The sequence below is a fragment of the Arvicanthis niloticus genome, chromosome 18 (assembly GCF_011762505.2).
Source record: "Arvicanthis niloticus isolate mArvNil1 chromosome 18, mArvNil1.pat.X, whole genome shotgun sequence".
NCBI lineage: Eukaryota > Metazoa > Chordata > Mammalia > Rodentia > Muridae > Arvicanthis > Arvicanthis niloticus.
This window is the reverse complement of record NC_047675.1, coordinates 18,428,391-18,446,024: the sequence shown is the minus strand read 5'-3', so window position 1 is coordinate 18,446,024 and position 17,634 is coordinate 18,428,391. Positions and strand designations below refer to the sequence as shown.

General features: G+C 38.6%; 1 protein-coding gene across 17 annotated transcripts in view; it reads right to left on the bottom strand.

Moving 5' to 3' along the window:
• Positions 1-1,011: 1,011 nt before the first annotated feature.
• The window catches only part of Chd9 (chromodomain helicase DNA binding protein 9), a 214,173-nt gene continuing 197,550 nt past the window's right edge, over positions 1,012-17,634 (bottom strand). For 12 of the 17 annotated variants that reach the window (XM_076915591.1, XM_076915597.1, XM_076915598.1 and 9 more), the window contains 7 exons: positions 16,891-17,163; positions 15,916-16,084; positions 14,694-14,833; positions 14,004-14,198; positions 10,935-11,063; positions 6,319-6,423; positions 1,012-4,417 (listed from right to left, as the gene is read on the bottom strand). In XM_076915591.1, the coding sequence (XP_076771706.1) occupies positions 3,551-4,417; positions 6,319-6,423; positions 10,935-11,063; positions 14,004-14,198; positions 14,694-14,833; positions 15,916-16,084; positions 16,891-17,163 (1,878 nt within the window). In that variant the 3' untranslated portion in view covers positions 1,012-3,550. The remainder of the gene's footprint in view (positions 4,418-6,318; positions 6,424-10,934; positions 11,064-14,003; positions 14,199-14,693; positions 14,834-15,915; positions 16,085-16,890; positions 17,164-17,634) is intronic. The other 5 variants (XM_076915600.1, XM_076915602.1, XM_034522495.2 and 2 more) reach the window with 2 other exon arrangements.

Here is a 17,634-nt window from a genome sequence, read left to right as displayed (position 1 = left end):
AAAATGGATGCTTTTTCTCTAATGTCACAAAGTGGAAGTCTTAAAACAAGACTTCAGGACTGAGGCTGGAAGCTCTATGGAGATGCTGGTGGTGTGCCCCAGAGAGGCCCTGAAGCGATCTGCTCTGCACCTCTCCCGTTCCTAGCAACGGTCCCGTCCTGGGTGTTCCTGGGTGTTCCTGAGCTAGGGGTCACTAAAACCCCTCCCATTACTGCCTGTTACAGAGCCGTCTTCCATAGTTGTCTTTGTCCTGTCCTTTTCTTGGAAGGCTACCCTAAACCAGGATGACCACCATTTAATCACAATTCCCCTCACAATTTAATCACAATTCCCTTCACAAAATCTGAAATATGTCACTTTGTATACATGTAAACACAGTATGTGTTTTCTCAAAAATGTCCAGGTTGGTACAGCTCTAAGTGTTTAGGGTTTTACCTCCATAATGAGAGAAGGTGTTTATTAAATGTTTCCAAAACATACTGCCAAAAACAGCACTGAGTCAGAAGAAATTCTTACGGCCCGGAGCTAATTATTGATTTCCAAAATGAAGTCCTGCGCAAGGGGGGGGCTTGTCGTCTTTTTAGTCCTCTTGGAAGTTTTAGGGGTACAAGGGGAAGAAAGGAAACACGGTTTTTCACATAAGGTGGAGGTTGCTTTATAGACATGGGCTTTAATACTTAATACTCCAAACGAAGCTATTTCCTATTTATGCAGACATCAATACAAGTGAACCATCAATGAACTGCAAACGAAAACCTGGCATTTAAGATACTATCGTAGATATAAATATAGAAAATTTCAATCCCTTAAATATCACTGAGCCCTGAGTTTGAGGTCAGCCTAGGTGACAAATACCCAGCGAAAAACTATACCACCACCAACATCCACATTTCCTGTAAAGTACACAGTGATATAAAAGATTTATAACTATGGTTTCTTTTATAACTTGAGTGAGATTAAATTATATATAAAACTCAAGTGAAAAAGTACTGTCATGTACAGAGGCTGACATCATGGGTAGTCAAAGAATATGTTTAATAAAAAATAATTAAACTTCCATTTGCTCTATAGAACATCATAGAAAGTAATTTAATAAATTACAAATGACTTTTTAAGACGTTTGCTCAACTACAGAAAGCAAATTTAGACTACACAAAACACAACTGGTAAATATTGCAAATGTCCAAAAGAAAACTTGGACTGAGACTGAGTCATGAGACCTGAAACAAGGGGTAAAACACAAGGCAACGCCAGCCCTAACTCTCTCAGTGACTACCAACACGTACTGGGATAGCCTTTCAGCTGCAGTGACTCCATCAGCTCAGTTCCTACCACCCTTAACTTCACATTTCCAGATCTGCATGGTTTTCTTAGCTGACGCCTGGACCACCTTCCCCCAATCAATCTACAAAGGCATGTCTTAAAACCCAAGAGAATGTTTAAAGTTAATATTAGCCTTATGCTTTGAAAACGGTAACTGACTTATATATAGAAAGAGAATCACTAGGATGTTACCCAAATTTATTAGACCATAATTAGGAAAATACTTTATCTCATAGATTTTGCTATAAATTAGATTTTAATGACAAGATCTAAGTTTTTTTTAACCTCATTTTTTTCTTTTAATTGGGAAAGAGGAATAAAGGTCATACGGGTAGACCTAGAGGCAGAACGGGATGCGGGTGGTATCGAAACACTCCACTGCAAACCAAGGGAACTGTCTGAAAAAACTTTGGCTATCTCACAGGTATGTTCTAGTTAAACAAAAGTGCAATACTGCAAAGGGAACACAGTAAATATGTAGTATACCATTTTCATGAGGAAGGATTACTACCCACTGCTCCTGGATGGGCATTACAGTGACTATTGCTAAGACATTGCATAAAGAACTATCAATTCAAAGTACTATTTTGAGAAAATACAAAAATTAATAATACAATCCCAATGGAACTTACATAATTTGGTAAATACATATAACGTTGTCTAATAATGGGTTACGTTTTTACATACAGAAACATAATTTACTGGTAAAGGTTTTGGAAAACCCAGTACAATCGCTTAGTCCATGACAAACAACGGCTCTATTGAAACATACTGGAAGTCAGTTTTCCAACAGGAAGAACTGTGGTACTCCTCCCAAATTTACCACCTTGCAAACTTTAGCATGATTTATTTAGACACGAGGAAAATGCTAATATTTATCTCTCCTTAGAATGTCTAAGTCTGTTCTAATTGTTTCCAATGTATATAAAGGTAAACCTTGGACCTCTACCTTGTCAGAATGATAGCAGCTTTAGCAGGAGAAATGATATCACAAATCAAATACCAGACAGATTGTACACGACAAAGGGTTGTAAGAAACACAACAGAAGCCTTGGACTTCATAGGTATAATTTGTACATCGTTTTGAGATTAGTCAAAGTGCATTTTCAAAGTGGGCGTTTCAGCATTTATTATAAACTGATAGCCCAACACTGACTCTGGGTAACATGCTGACTTCTTACTCCTAGAAACTCAATTAATTCAGACTATCTGCATATTACTTGACTACTATTACCTGTTATTTTGGAATATTTCCAGGACATAAGACACAAACAGAAACCTATACAAATAAAGCAAACAAACACTTTCCTGTACGTGAAGGGCACTGTGTTCAAAGTTCTCAGTGGCATTTCATGAGTTTGCCTTTCTGAACCCTGGAAACAAGACATTATTCATCTGAGACATAATTATTTTTAATAGGAGGCCAAACTTTGAAAAGTTTTAATGTATGTATACAGGGTACCAAAGCCATATGACACAAGAGTATTTTATGACTTCATTTTTACTGATTTCTGAGTTAAGCTCAGTAAAATGCAAGTCATGGTCCTTGCCAGATTGACATGATATATAGGATGTGTTTAAAAACCCCTGAAAACAAGCACAGAATTAGAAACGAATGTAAACTTCCTAAACTAACTCAGCTGAGGTAACAGGTAGCCAGATAAATTGGCTGATTGGGAAACGTATTTCTTCTTTAAAACATACTTGTACCTGAATTGGAGACATCAGCAGTGCATGGCGACACTAGAGCCTTTTCATGTAATTAAAGCAGTGGATGGTGATGGAGAGTCTACAGCTTTCATGACATTCATTAGCTGCCCACATTATTGCTGAGTTTTGATCTGTAAATTATAGGTGTCAAGGAGGCTGTAAAACTATATTCAAATTAAATCAGTAATATGCATAAAGTATTCTGTGTTCACTGCAAATATATTAAATATACAACTCTTATTGAGCATCATTTTCATAAAATTAACCCCCAACAAAATTATAATGCCTTTTGTTGTAACTTTATACGTGTATGTATCTGATAGTACATCGAGTTCAGAAACTTATGGATCTTAAGAAAGAGGACATGCAAAACATCTCTGAAAGCAGTTTGCACTTCTAAACAAACAACTGAAATGTTCTGTCAGTAAGTTATTGATGCACTCAACACTGGGATATTTACAGTTAGTAATTAAAGAAAAGGCAAAACCAGTTCAGGATGAGGTTGCAGAGTCCCTAGTCAGTCTTCATTGCTTGAGTCTGAATCCTCAGATGACGACGATGAGCTGTCAGACCCCGAGGAAGCTCTCTCTGAACCCTCGTCTGTGCTGTTCTCGTTGAGAGGACTAGGCTCAGTTCCCCCTTTCTCTTCCTGATCTCTAACTCTGGAATCTTCTTCCTTTGTTTCGACTGACTTAGATGAATCTAAGTCGCTACTTTTGTTTTTCTGTACATCAAAAGTATTGGACTGAGACAAGGTTGGAAGATGAAGATTAAGGCCTGGAGTGAGCAGCATCCCTGGGTAAAGTATGTTAGACAGCAACAGTGGGTTAAGAGCTATGGGCTTGGCAGCTGCAGCTGAACTCAATGCAGCCGTGGAGGAAGTCGAAGGAGAACCTGGCACACAGCGTTCTCCATTCTCTGAACTTTGGCTCTCTGTCCTCTCTTTCTTTCCTTCTAGCTCCTTACAGTCATTTCCTCGTTTTTCTTCCGCCCCAGATTCTGCAGTCTTTGACAGGAGTCCTCCCATGCCTAGCAGATTTGGTAACCCAGCCATTCCTGAGAACAGCATGGGGAACATAGCAGCCATGTTTTTAGTTTCTCCTCCAGAAGAAAGGCCGGCAGGCATGCCCATCAGCCCTGCCGTCACTTGCAGTGACTGCAGGTTCTGCAGGTTTTGTTGTAAGGCCTGAAGAGCTGAGAGATCCACACCTGGAAGTAATCCATTGGCCAGCAAAGGATTGCCTGTCGCTCGGCTGGCAGAAGCTGCTGCCACTGCCGTAGCCTTGGCAACTCCACTCTTAGGCCTTCTCCCCCGCCTGCTTACTTCCTCTCTCACAACAGGACCAGTGAGAATACGTTCAAACATACTTTCTGGAAGAAACCCCTGGAGAAAATACATATTCATTAACAAAAGCTATGTGAAGATAAAATCAGTACCAAATAGCTTCTTATCAAATAGCTTATTCTGAATTGGTATGAAATAATTATGACAGGTATAACTTTAATCTAAGTGGTGGCTTCAATCAGCTATTCCCATGTCCATTTTTTTTTTAATTATATAAAAGAATGGAAAGAGGCATTTAATTTTGTTTATACTGTGAAGTTTAAGTTTGTAGGACAGAAAACCTCAGGGCCAAAGAAATGTTATCAAGGTATCCTCATAACCCTTCCTGTTCACATCACCACTTGCTCAGCCCTTCTGATCTGGGAAGGGAGGGGGCATACGCAAAGGCTGAGGCGAAATTGAGATGCTTCCAATCACTCTTGACTGTCACCTTGGAAAGAAGGCAAACAGAGCCAAGATACAGCAGATACACTGTGCCAAAGGGGAAGACATTATTATTCATTATTATCTGGATACATGGGTGCTCAATGTATGAGTACATACCTATCATTTGTAAATGCTAATGACAGGCAGGAGGCTTAACAAAATATTATATTCAAAATATCTGGTTCTGTATTTGCTATATAGCCATTCAAATTATATATTGGTGATAAGCAGTTAAAAATTTAAAAAAGGAAGAAAGATGAGGGCTGAAAACAGCAGTGGAACCTGCTGATAGCATGACCAGGCCCAGGACAAATGACCATCTGTGCTGCCTTTATGGCATTCTCGTAGGGTCTTCTGGGATACAAATTCCTCAAAGTTTTATCTTATAATCTTTGTAACAGCACCCTCCAGTTGAAATGTTACCTACATAGTTTAAAAATTTCTAGAGGCCACATGAATTTTAGTAATATAGGCTAATTACATGACCTAAAAATCTTCACTTCATTATGTAATGAACAAAAATTGAGATGTGTTATATTCTCTCTCTCTCTCTCTCTCTCTCTCTCTCTCTCTCTCTCTCTCTCTCTTTCTCAAACTATGCTTCCAAGTTCCCAGAAAGTATGATTTTTTTTTAACCTGAGCACACTTTGATCCATGTGCTTAGTGGCCACTGCCTGTGGAAGTGCATATGTCAGTTTCAGTTTAAGGGGCAAGCGAGTGGGACTAGCTTTTGCTTGGTTTTTCTCTTTAGAAGCATTGTGGCTCGCTGCAGAAAGCGCAGCAATGAACACAGAATAGACCTGTTCCTCTCACTCCCTAGCCCAGCACTGCCAGCACTTAGACTGCACAGCGCAGCATCTGCTTTGTACTGATTCTATGATTCTTCTCTCTCCTTTCCAAAATAAAAACAGTCACATTGAATTTAGTCTCACAGCTTGCCTTTTCCATTTGAACACCTATAGAAATAGTAAATATTTGCTATATAGTTAGGCTCTAACAGCCCAAGGTCTTAACTATGAAGACACTGTGTTGCCAACATTTTTTCTCTTGACCCCACATATTCTTCTAAGATATAATTTTTAAGTAGTTATATAGAATTCTAATATATAAAAGTCCATTGGTTTGTTATCCGTCATTTTACTATTATACTATGATGTAGTGTAATTCCAGTGCATAGGAAGCTGATGCAGATCTGGAGTTCAAAGCCAGCCTGAGCTATCTACCCTTCCATGAGTTAGAGACCCTTCCATGGTGACTTCCATGTTACATAAGTTTCTTTGCATACCTATTTGATTATTCTTTGTAACAGTATCCAAACACAATATTTGCAATAAAAAGGGAAGTATTCCTGGTCTGAATTCTATCTTATTATCAATTACACATTCTGAAAAAGAAAACTGAAAGCTGAAAGCAATTGTAGATGTGCATGAAGTTCTTATTCTGAAAAGAGAGCTTAATCTAAGGCATATTCAAACGGTTTGATCTCTAACATGGCATACTTGTGAGATACTCACAGACTGCTTAACGACATCTCCCCATTCCGGAGCTACTCCATATTCTGAATTTTCTTTCAGGAATCTACATAAGTCTTTCAAAGGAGGAGCAAATGCACCCCCAACCTGTAAACAAACAACAAACAAACAAACAAAGATAGTTAGACAGTTCACACTATTAAGTATAAGGTCATTTCTTTGATTTCTGATATAAAATTTCTTTAAAATATCTATTTTTGAACAACCTTCAACAATATGAATAACTATATTAAAAAAGGGCCACTCCAGTCTAATCAGGCTACTGAAATACTATATAAACACATTTGCTTTTGTCCTCTGGTTATTTGTAACTGCCAACTTGGCAGATGCAACCTAGAATTGGAGACTCTTTATTGAAGAACTGCCTAGATCAGACTGGCTTATGGGCATGTCTGTGGAAGGACTGTCTTGACTGCTAGTTAATGGTAGAAGTGCCCAGTCCATTGTAGGTGGAACCATCCCTGGGAATCAGGTGATCCTGAACTGTATTTCAGCCAGCTGAGCATGAGTCTCTAAGTAAGTTAGTGAGCAAGGACTGAGGTGTCAGGAAGCCTTTCTCCATGGTTTATGCTGCAGTTCCTTGAGTATGAGTTTCTTGGTCAGGGATAACATTTCATGGAATAGCAGGCAGCCCTGCCTTCACACTCCTGCAGGAGCTCCTGCTTTAACTTCTCCTGATGATGAGCCTGGAACCAGAAAGCCAACCTTTCTTTCCCTCAGTTGCCTTGGGTCACACTACCTGTCACAGTGACAGGAGTGAACTAAAACAGAAATGAGGTGAATCTTAAATTAAGTGGAACAACTGGAGCAGAAGATGAAGAACTATTATTCATGGTATCCGTAGGAGGCACGACAGACGGTCTAGTCCACTTTGAAGTCACCTTCTGGAGTCATATTTCCCAGCTATGGGAACTCAGGTAAATCAGTAATATGTTTGAGTCTCTTTTGTGATCTATGAAGTGGGGTGACAATATTTCCTTCAAAGTCTCTGATGAAGAGAAAATGAGACAATTCAAGTGTCTTATAATAATATCTGGCTTACAATAAGTATATATCAAATACTGGCCTTAGAACATTACATATATATTTTATTTTAGTTCTTGAAAAATATTTTTGAGATACTATTTATATTTTCAAAATGAAGGACTTGAGCATCAGAGAAGTTATAGTTAACTTTATAAAGCCATCTAATAACATCAAGAGTTAGGAATAAAACATAGGTCTCAGAATTCCACGCTTTTGTGTATTCATTATGCATATTAACTACATTATATATCATTAAATTGTATTTTTCTATATCATAAATTCAGAATTCAAATGAATAATATTAAGATCAATGGTTTTGAACTATGATTGTTTCTTTGCAGTCTAAAGCTGTGTTCTGAGCAGTTCCTTCTTGTCTCTTGAATACATATGCTGTCTGTGTCTTTTCTTGAGTAATGCTGGGACTGAATTAGGGCCTGCGAATGCTACATAAGCATTGTGTCCCTGGCTACGTCCCCAACAGACAAACCCACATTACGTCTTGATAGGATGACCGTTCATTTATCACAGTGAGTATATTGCCCATACCTCTAAGCATTTCATCTAATATCCTATTTTTTAGTCTCTAGGACTTCTCTTATACTCTGTTCTTATGAAGCTTCAGGTTAAAGTGAATTTACAACCTGTAACTTAATCACCAGGCTGATGCAGAGAGAATATTCTGAATCTGAGGACAGTCCAGCCTACATAGTGAGTTCTAGGTCAGCCTGAGCTACAGTGTGAGACCTTGGTGTTTGGTGTTTTGTTTTGTTTTGTTTTGTTTGTTTGTTTGTTTGTTTTTTAAAGATTCATTTATTTATGTACATGAGTACATTATAGCTGTCTTCAGACACACCAGCAGAGGGCACCAAATGGTTATGAGCCACCATGTGGTTGCTGGCAATTGAACTCAGGACCTTTGGAAGAACAGTTGGTACTCTTAACTGCTGAGACATCTCTCCAGCCACTGAGACCTTGTTTTAAACAAAACAAAACAAAACAAAACAAAACAAAACAAAACAAAACATAATACAGGATAACATAACCTCCTCCCCTAAAACTAAGTGGACTTTGTAGGAAGATTCTTTTCCTTAGCAATTCATCAACTTAACTCTGTATCTTAGAAACAAACCAATAGTGGAGAACCCTACAAATCAAGGGAAATGAGGAAGATTCCAGAAAATTTACAACAGTAATATTCAGAATATTTACTGCCAGTGACATGGCCCAGCAGAAAAAGGCACTTGCTGCCAAGTCTAACAATTTGCGTTCCAGTCACCAGGTCCTCCAACATGGCTCAGTGGGTAAACATACTTGTTGCTCTTCTGGAGACCCCGGGTTTGGTTCTCAGCACCCCTATCAAGAGGCTTACAACTGCTGCATGCCACTTCCAGACCAGCACCCTCATTTGTCCTCTGCAGGCACATCCCCACCATACACTGGTGCTGCACCTCAATACTAAGGCTACCATGTACAGATAGCTTTCCTGAGCTCAGTGAAAATGAAGGTGGTACTTCCTCTTCTCCACCTGATCTGGGGACCCCAACTCAAACCCTACCTGAGGGATGTCATGTAATCCCTGGTGAAATTGTAGATTCAACTTCTGGGAAAGCCTCTCCAATGAAAATGAGATGTCCCCAATACCTTAAGCCTCAGCCAATGAAACTTCACTCTAAGAAAAACCCACCCCACTTTCCAAGGTTCATAGTATAGCTCTAGTTTACCAGAAATAAAGTGTCTGCGTACAAACCTCCCCCGAGTAAAGCTATGTGCTCAAGCTAAGATTGTTTCAGAGAGCCCTTTCATTGAAGATTGTCAGAGAAGGCCTTCGTCTAAAAGAGCTGTATATAACACTTAAGGTCTTCAGAGAAGTCCTTTCCCTCCACCCCCAGCTGGACAAGGATCCTGCAGATCCCACTCAGCCCACAGCCGGATCCAACATGCAACCACAATGTACATATAAGTAAAAAATAAATAATTTTTAAAAACCTTAAATTCATTGGACTAGAAGCAACCACTGTTTGATGCTAAGGCTGGGAAAAGTCAGGGACACAAAAGCTGACTCTACCCAAGAGAGAGAGAAAGAGAGAGAGAGGCAAGCAGCAGAAGGTGTAAAAGAGATCACACAATAGCTGGAAACACCTAGAAAAAGTGAAAAGATAAAACACTTTAAAAGACGAACCAGTTCACATGATTCCCTGGTGGGAGGAAGAACCAAAGAACTTTCCAGAAGGTAATCTAGTCTTTCCTAGTTTAAAGAGACTGGCAGTCAGACCTAACCACAGAATGAGTTTTCACATCTTCAAACCCTGTTGGGGAATTTGGTGGGACTCCTGCATAACAAATCATCATGGGAAAAGTCAACATTGGATTTTGTAAACCTTATGGGGTTTTATAAACCCCATGTACCATTATGGGACTGAGCTACTCAAGAGGCTTGAAAATAAGGCATAATTAGAAGTCAGGAAGCCTGGGGCGTCTAGTCACCACACACAGGCAGTTTGTAATGGATGAACTTGGGCTGGATGAAGAGTTGCTGACATGCTAAAGTCATAGAAGGCCTAGTGAAAGAAGACTCCAATGTGACCAAAGCCACCACCCAGCAGCGCTGGGACTGGAGGACCAGACAGAGGCTGCTCCAACACACATTTCTGTGGTTATTGACCCCATGGTGTCCCCTTTCCCTACACTTTTACTATTATTTTCAACTTAGGTGTTTGTTGTTGTTTTTAATAAGTATCATTTTATGTGATGAGTGCTTTGTCTCATGCATGTCTGTGCAGCAAATGTCTGACTGGTTAGTGGGGACACTGAACAAAGGAGGGTGATACATAGGTGAATGAACACAGGACAATGATATACACGTATGAAAATGTCATTACAAACAATTATTTGGAAGGCCTACCAAAGTTAAGATTAGTCATAATATAAACAAGAAAAAAGCTCAACTATTAATAACTTGTGAATAGTTGGCACAAGCTAAGCATAGAAGTTCCATTCACCTATAAAGTAAACTTTGAAACATTTTATTTCCATCAAAAATTATATAATATGCCTATTTGAGAAAACAAGGTTAACTTGAGCTGACAAAACGTTACACTGATAAAAAGGCAACCCATTTATTACAGTGATAATGTAAATGATGTCACCTTTGAGTAAGGTTTCTGGACTTTTGGCACAAGACACGTGGGTTGGTACCTCAAGCCACGTAAGAAGGATGACCTCTTCCGTGTAGATGAAGGCAGCATTCTTCCCTTCTTGCCCCTCCCCCACTATGCGGAGCATGGCGACTGAACCAGTCAGGGACAGCAACTAATGTCCCCTGAAGGAACCACCGCAGTAGACAGAGTGCCCTTATCCAGTACACAGCCATCCATAGCAACACTGCTTGGCCAGATCTGTGCTATGGCTTGCTTCTTTCACTCACTAGCTGTGGGATTTGATATCAGACTATATAAAATTATCATGATGTCTTCCCCTCAGCTGTGCCAGGTTTCCCATTCTCTCGTCTTTTAGAAAATAATGCATAATGTAACCCGTAACGAGCGTGGAAGAGCAAGGAGCCGTACAGATACCTTTCTTGCATTCCGTCTGTTAATCAGCTGCACACGCTCCTCTCCAGTGAGGCTGTTGACATCTAGTTTGTTTGGGTTTCGACATCGATGCCTTTTCTGTTTGGGTCTTCCCTCGTGAAGCTGCACTCTCTAAAACACACCAAGAAACACCTTGAAGCTTGTGGACTTGATCAGAATGGTGCAAGTGAACTGATGCCAGGAGCTCAGCCTGTGTAACTTGAAAGCTCCCACTCTCTAGTTAGTCTGAATTAAAGTCTTTGAAGTTTAAGACTTTCAATTTTCTTTTCAAATTTTTTATTCGAAAGTGTACTCAAGGCCACTGTGATGATCACTGTATGGTTCTGTGTGAAGGTATGACTCCTGCAGTGCTCCCTTGCAGGCTCTCCCTGACGCAGCAGCACCCACAGAGAGAGCATCACCTGACACCTGGAGGGTCGGCAGTGCTGATGGAGCAGTTTCCTCTGAAAACACCTGGTGTCATGAGCTAAACATCCTTTGATAAGTCTCTCATGAAGTAAATTTCAGGGGAAACTCCTTAGGCTTCCTCTGTGCTCTGATCATTTCTTTACTTGTTTGTTTTTGAGGCAGGCTCTCAGGTAGCCGAGGCTGGCCCTAATCTTATTCTGATCCAAGGGTATGTTAGAACTGGTGCCCTTCTTGCCTCTGACTTCTACATCCTGAGATTACAGCTGTATGCCACCAAACCCTGCTACAACAATTCATAATTGTGCTGGGAACCTTCATTTCTCTCACTCTCTCTTAATTATTCTCTTTTTATATATTCCTTACAATAGAAAAAGTATTATTTTTTACAGTGCAAATCAAAGATCACACCGAGTGTAGTAAAGCACACCTTTAGGCTCAGCACTGAGGCAGAGGCAGGCAGATCTCTGTGAGAGCCACGCCAGCCAGGGCTACATAGAAGGACCCTGTCTCAACAAAACAAAACAACACAAAACCACTCCCAGTAAAACAATAAGTAAATAAAAGACAAGACTCCAAACCCTTCATATCTAGCAATAAAAATTAAAACCCTACATCAACTTTGTCTCTCACTGACTGTTAACAGGGCCCAGCTCGCCTTCCTCCTCCTGTGCTAAAGGAGTCAATGCTCACTGATCTTTTCTTAGTTACTATTCACATTTCTTACTGTCTTCATATATTCACTCTGCCTTGGTTGTTAATTGTTCTGCCTCTGATCATGGCACTTCACACACCTCATCTCTGTTGTACCCTTTTGTTTGTTTGTTTTTGAGACTGTGTAGTCCTAGCTGTTACTAAAATTATACCTAGTGCTTAGTAGTGTCACTCAGTTTAATTATGTTGGTTGAATACAAGAATGTCATTTTCTAACATGTTGTGAATTCAAATTTCTCATAATTGCAACATTCATTTTCATGCCCTGATACATTTAGTGAAGACCTCTTTTCATATAAGTATAGAAATATTTGACAATAAAGCAAAAGAAATTAAAGAAAAGACTGAAAATTTGTGTTAACTGCAATACAAACTAGAAATATGAAAGGCATCTAAAATCTCAAACTGAAGCTTTCTGTTTAAGAGTACTAGGCTGTTTCTTGGTGATAAAACAGAAATACTGGGTCAAATATTGTATTATAAATATAAAGAACATTCTAAAAACTAGAGATTATCTAATTGCTTTATATAAAAAAAAATAAGGAAGTTAATTTTATTCTGTTACTGAAACAGTAATAATCACATTCCCTACACATTACAAGTAAAGTTTTCAAATTTTAAAAATTTAAAACAATAAGTTAAAAATAAGCGAGGCACATTGGCACACGCCTTTAATCCTAGCACTGGCCAGCCTGGTCTACAGAGTGAGTTCCAGGACAGCGAGGGCTACACTGAAAAACCATATCTGGAAAACCCAGAACAAACAAACAAACAAACAACAAACAAACAAACAGTAACAACTAAAAGACCTAGTCCTCACAAGGCTCATGTGGTGGGGCACAGCTTTCCTGAGGTAATCCATTTCAACTTCATACTAGAGGGAGCCATGACAACTCTGCTACCTCACTGTAGGGAGTAGGTCTCTACTCTTTTGCTTTAAAAAGTACACAGAAATGTTACATTTACATATGTGGTACAATAAATTTAATATATTACTGTTTGATAAAAATAAACTAAAAAACAAACAATAGACTTCTATGCCTTTTTAAACTTTGTTCATATATTTGACTCTGCCTAGACAGTTAATTACATATAAAGGCATATACACAGCACATCAGAGAACAAACACAGATTAAATATAGTAACTCAGATCTTTGCTTAACATAAACTCTGGAGAAAGAAAGAAATTGTTACATGTACAGCTTAAAGATACCTGCAATATGGCCTTGAACCATTTATTTACTTAAATTTTCAGTATTTTAATTGTTTTTATAAGATAATTATAATATTATCTTAATAAAGTTATGTTAATTGAAATAAAGGATATTAAGTATTAAGTGTAATACAAGCATAGACACATTTTAGCACTTTGTATTTATTATTACTTTAAAATAAACTTCTTGAGAAATAGAGTTAGAAGTTTTATAGCACTGTAGCCTTTATTGGGTACAAAAGTACATCAGGAGGCTTTTTTTTTTTTTTTAAAGAATTATTTATTTATTTTATGTATATGAGTACACTGTAGCTGGCTTCAGACACACCAGAAGAGAGCATCAGATCTCATTACAGATGGTGAACCACCATGTGGTTGCTGGGAATTGATCTCAGGACCTCTGGAAGAGCTCTTAACCACTGAGCCATCTCTCCAGCCCATCTTTTTTTTTTTTTTTTTTTTTTTTTTTTAAATTTATTTTTTAAACAGAAAACAGCTTTGAACATAACAAAAATCTTTTTGGAGCACCAGGATTACAGATGTGTGCCACTGTATCCTGCCTCAAGTGACTTTTACAATTAAATATTTATTAAATACAGAAAGGAAATGGTAATTATTTCTCTTTGATACTTTTCCTAAATCTTAGGCAGAACAGATATTTAGTATATGTTTGATAACTCAAAAGAACAAAACCCACAGAGACTGTAAAGTCTACTTACTGGAATGAAAGCTCCTAGGTCCTCCACATAACCGGGGTGCTCCTGAAGCCATTTGTCCAGGTCCTTTCTCTTCGGCGCATCATCTCCTGCGAGCCTTGTCCCGTCTTTGAGATTAATAACGGGAACAGGACTTTCTGTATCAGGAATTCTTGGAGGCTGAGAATAGGACAGTGCTGGATTTATGCCTGTGGAAATCTGTGAGGTGGTTAAGTCTAAAGTAAACTGCGGAAAACATCAAATACAATTTCTATTTTCACTCTTTATTATTCTAATTTTAGTACAACAGAGTAATTTGTCACATCCTCTCCTCACCCCAGGTATTACTATACATTCCTGAAAGTCCCGGAATTCATGACATACACACTAGGATGGCCTGAAGCTGGCCGTGATTCTAGGACCTCTGCCTCCTGCATACTGAGGTCACACAACTACTCTACCATGTCCAGATTCAATGGTCACTTTTTTTTTTTTTTTAAAGAAAAAAAGCATTGTATAAAATTCTGCCAAGCCTTTTAAAGCTAAAATTTTTATAACTCTTTGCCAGTGTCAAATATTACTAAGATCCAATTTAAGTGTATGGAAAACTAATTTTGTTATTATTTATTTTATTAAAATATAAAATAATAAGTGCACTTATTAGGACTGAACTTCAGGCTTAAAGTTAAATAACTTTAAAATAGTTTTACTTACATGATTAGGTGGCTTATTTCTGTTCAAAAGGAGGATGTCAGCACCTTCTACATTCCTTCTCCTTCCCCGCCTTTTCTTCACTGTGGGCTGGTTGTCTAGAATCGCTCCGTTGGCACCAAAGGTTGCCTGAATGGAAGTACCTAGTCAAATTAAAAATGCAAAACAGTGACTGAAAACTTAAATCGAACATTACAACTTTTCTAAATGTATTTGAAGTTAGTTCTTTTATATACCAAACTAATAAGTTCTTGGATTAAAACCATGCTTGTCTCTCAATTTAAAAGCTTGGAGCTTGGTAATCTAGGTCTCTCTCAAGTAGCAGTTCACACGGGCCTCCTACCCCACCCTCCTGCCTTCTCTACCTGCATTCTGGGATTCTAGGCATGAATTACCTTACCTGACAAGGATTCAACTCTTTACTGACCTCTTTGTATGTTGTTTTATTTAATTCATCACAGAGATATCACATCTTGCTCCTCCTACTTCATCTTACATACAATGAGAAGGCTCAGAAATGTTAATGTTAACTAATTTCCAAAAAGTCCAGGAAGGAAGACAGCTCATTCACATTTATAATTATCAAAGTGTATTAGAATACTGATATAACTACATAGTGTTAATAATACCTAAGACTTTAACATGGGTTTATACAGTTTTAAAACTAGTGTTGTAATCACTATCACACAGTATGCATATCATTGTTATATTGCTTAAGATTTGATTAATTTTAAAGTATGTGTATATGTGTGTGTGCACAAGTGCAGATGCCTGTGGAGTTCACAAGAGGGCCCTGAAGCACCTGGGGCTAGAGGTAAGGCATCTGTGGCTGTCAGAAGAGGGTGCTAGGGACTGAACCCAGGTCCTCTGCAAGAGCTGCATCCTTTCTTAACAACTGAGCCATCCCTTCAGCCTTTATATTTATATTGTTAATATAAAAGTACTGATATAACAAAAAGAAACATAATAGTAGTAGCTACATAAACTACATTGCTATATAATATATACTATATACACACACAGACAGACTGATACACACACACCCCATATATACACATCCTAGGAAATAATATTTAATATTATGCTTACTACTTTGTGGGTGTTAAAGAAGTCCCCAACACTAAAGAGAAAATATATTTTTTTTTTATTTAAAATGTGTATAAAAGAAAATTTGGAAATGGCAAGGAACATGTTGTTAATACTAAGTTACTATTTGCACATTTACCTGATGCTGGCACAGATTTGGGGAAGTTCATAAGGCTAGTCTCGGAAGTGCTCTGGAGCTCCCGAAGCCGAGTGAGGTACTGCTGCTGGCCCAGGGCGCCATCTTCGCCATCAAATGGTCTTTTCTGGGCAAGCCCCTGCTTCTGAAATGTCAACTTTAAACCACCTTCCTATTAAAAAAAAATTCAGAACCATTATCAAGACTGAAAACATTACTAAAAACCTTACTATAGGATATTAAGAAAAATATTTTACTTAGAGTGAAGGCAAAATCCCTGACACTCCTGAGGTTCTCCTGTTCACAAATTAACAGGAAAAACACTCATCACTTCTATGAATACAAGCCAAAGTTTTTCATGTGAGAAGTACATAATTGTAACATTTTCAGGGGCAGACAGACATCTCTAGGTACATTATGTATGACATTTTAGAGACATCACCCACACGTATACATATATACTGGTATGAATTTTTCCTATATGAAATATGGCCTTCCTATGCGCCCTCAAGTTGCCCTCAATCTCTCCCTACTTCTTCCCCAGCCTTTAAAGGGCCAGGGTTATATGTGTGCCCTCCACATTAAATCTCACCCATATTTTAGATAGCAAATATTTAAAATTCAAAATAATATTAAAATAAACATTCCTAATAATGGGGCACATTAAATGCTTGAGGGGGAAAGTACATTGATATACCACAGAAATATTAAAAAGGCCAGAACAGAAATAGTCACAGTGTTCAGGAAACACCTTGTTCAGAACTATTCTCAGGAGAGAAGCCTATTTAGTGATGAGCCCATTAATGGGATACTCAACTTGAACAACGTAGATACAGGAAGGAAGCAATGCAATACCCTGAGACAAGTATGTGAAGGAAGGAAGGAAAGAAGGAAAAGTGAGAGCAGGCAGCCATTGCAGAAAAGCATGCTGCACACCGCAATCGCAACCAGGCCCTAGGGCAATAAAAATGCACATACGTCTTTGATTTTCACTGTAAACTCCTTTTCTCGTACATGCTTCTTCACCTTTGACATCTGTGTTGACTGTTCATGCTCTTCTTTGACAGCAACAGCTGGGGGCGTGGGGACACTGGGCTCGCTGTGTTCTGTAGCTGCTCCAGGACTATCTAGCAGTTTTGTGGTATAGAAAGACGCCACCGTGTTAGCATCATAATGTCTTCTAGCTGATGGCCACTTCCCTTTCAGAACTGTTTGACAAATACTGTCCAAGCGGTTGATCATTACCCGGTCCTAGAAAAGCAGGTTACATCAAGGTATTCTTTTAGTAATTAGGGCAGACCTTTGGAGATCAAATAATCTAAGAGCTTTGATGGTTTCAGCCAGGTATAACAGTGTGTGTAGTATGCTTATATATTCTCATATGTGCTGTAATTCTGTACATGATTTAAGTACAAATTCCCTTTGGTGAAGTTCAAAAGCATTAAACCACAAAGATATATTTATTATTTTAAATTTTATGGCTATCCTTGAAGTTACTAAATAGCCCAAGGATCCTCCCAATTGGTTAAATTATAGAAATGTAATATTAATGTGAACCGCAAGAGCCAGTTAAACTTGAGACTCTATGAATGTTAGCACAGTACTCTCTTAGTGGAACTGCAGCTGCAGATGCAATGTATAAAAGTAGTACTTAGAAATATAGAAAGAGCCAGGTGGTGGTGGCGCACGCCTTTAGTCCCAGCACTTGGGAGGCAGAGGCAG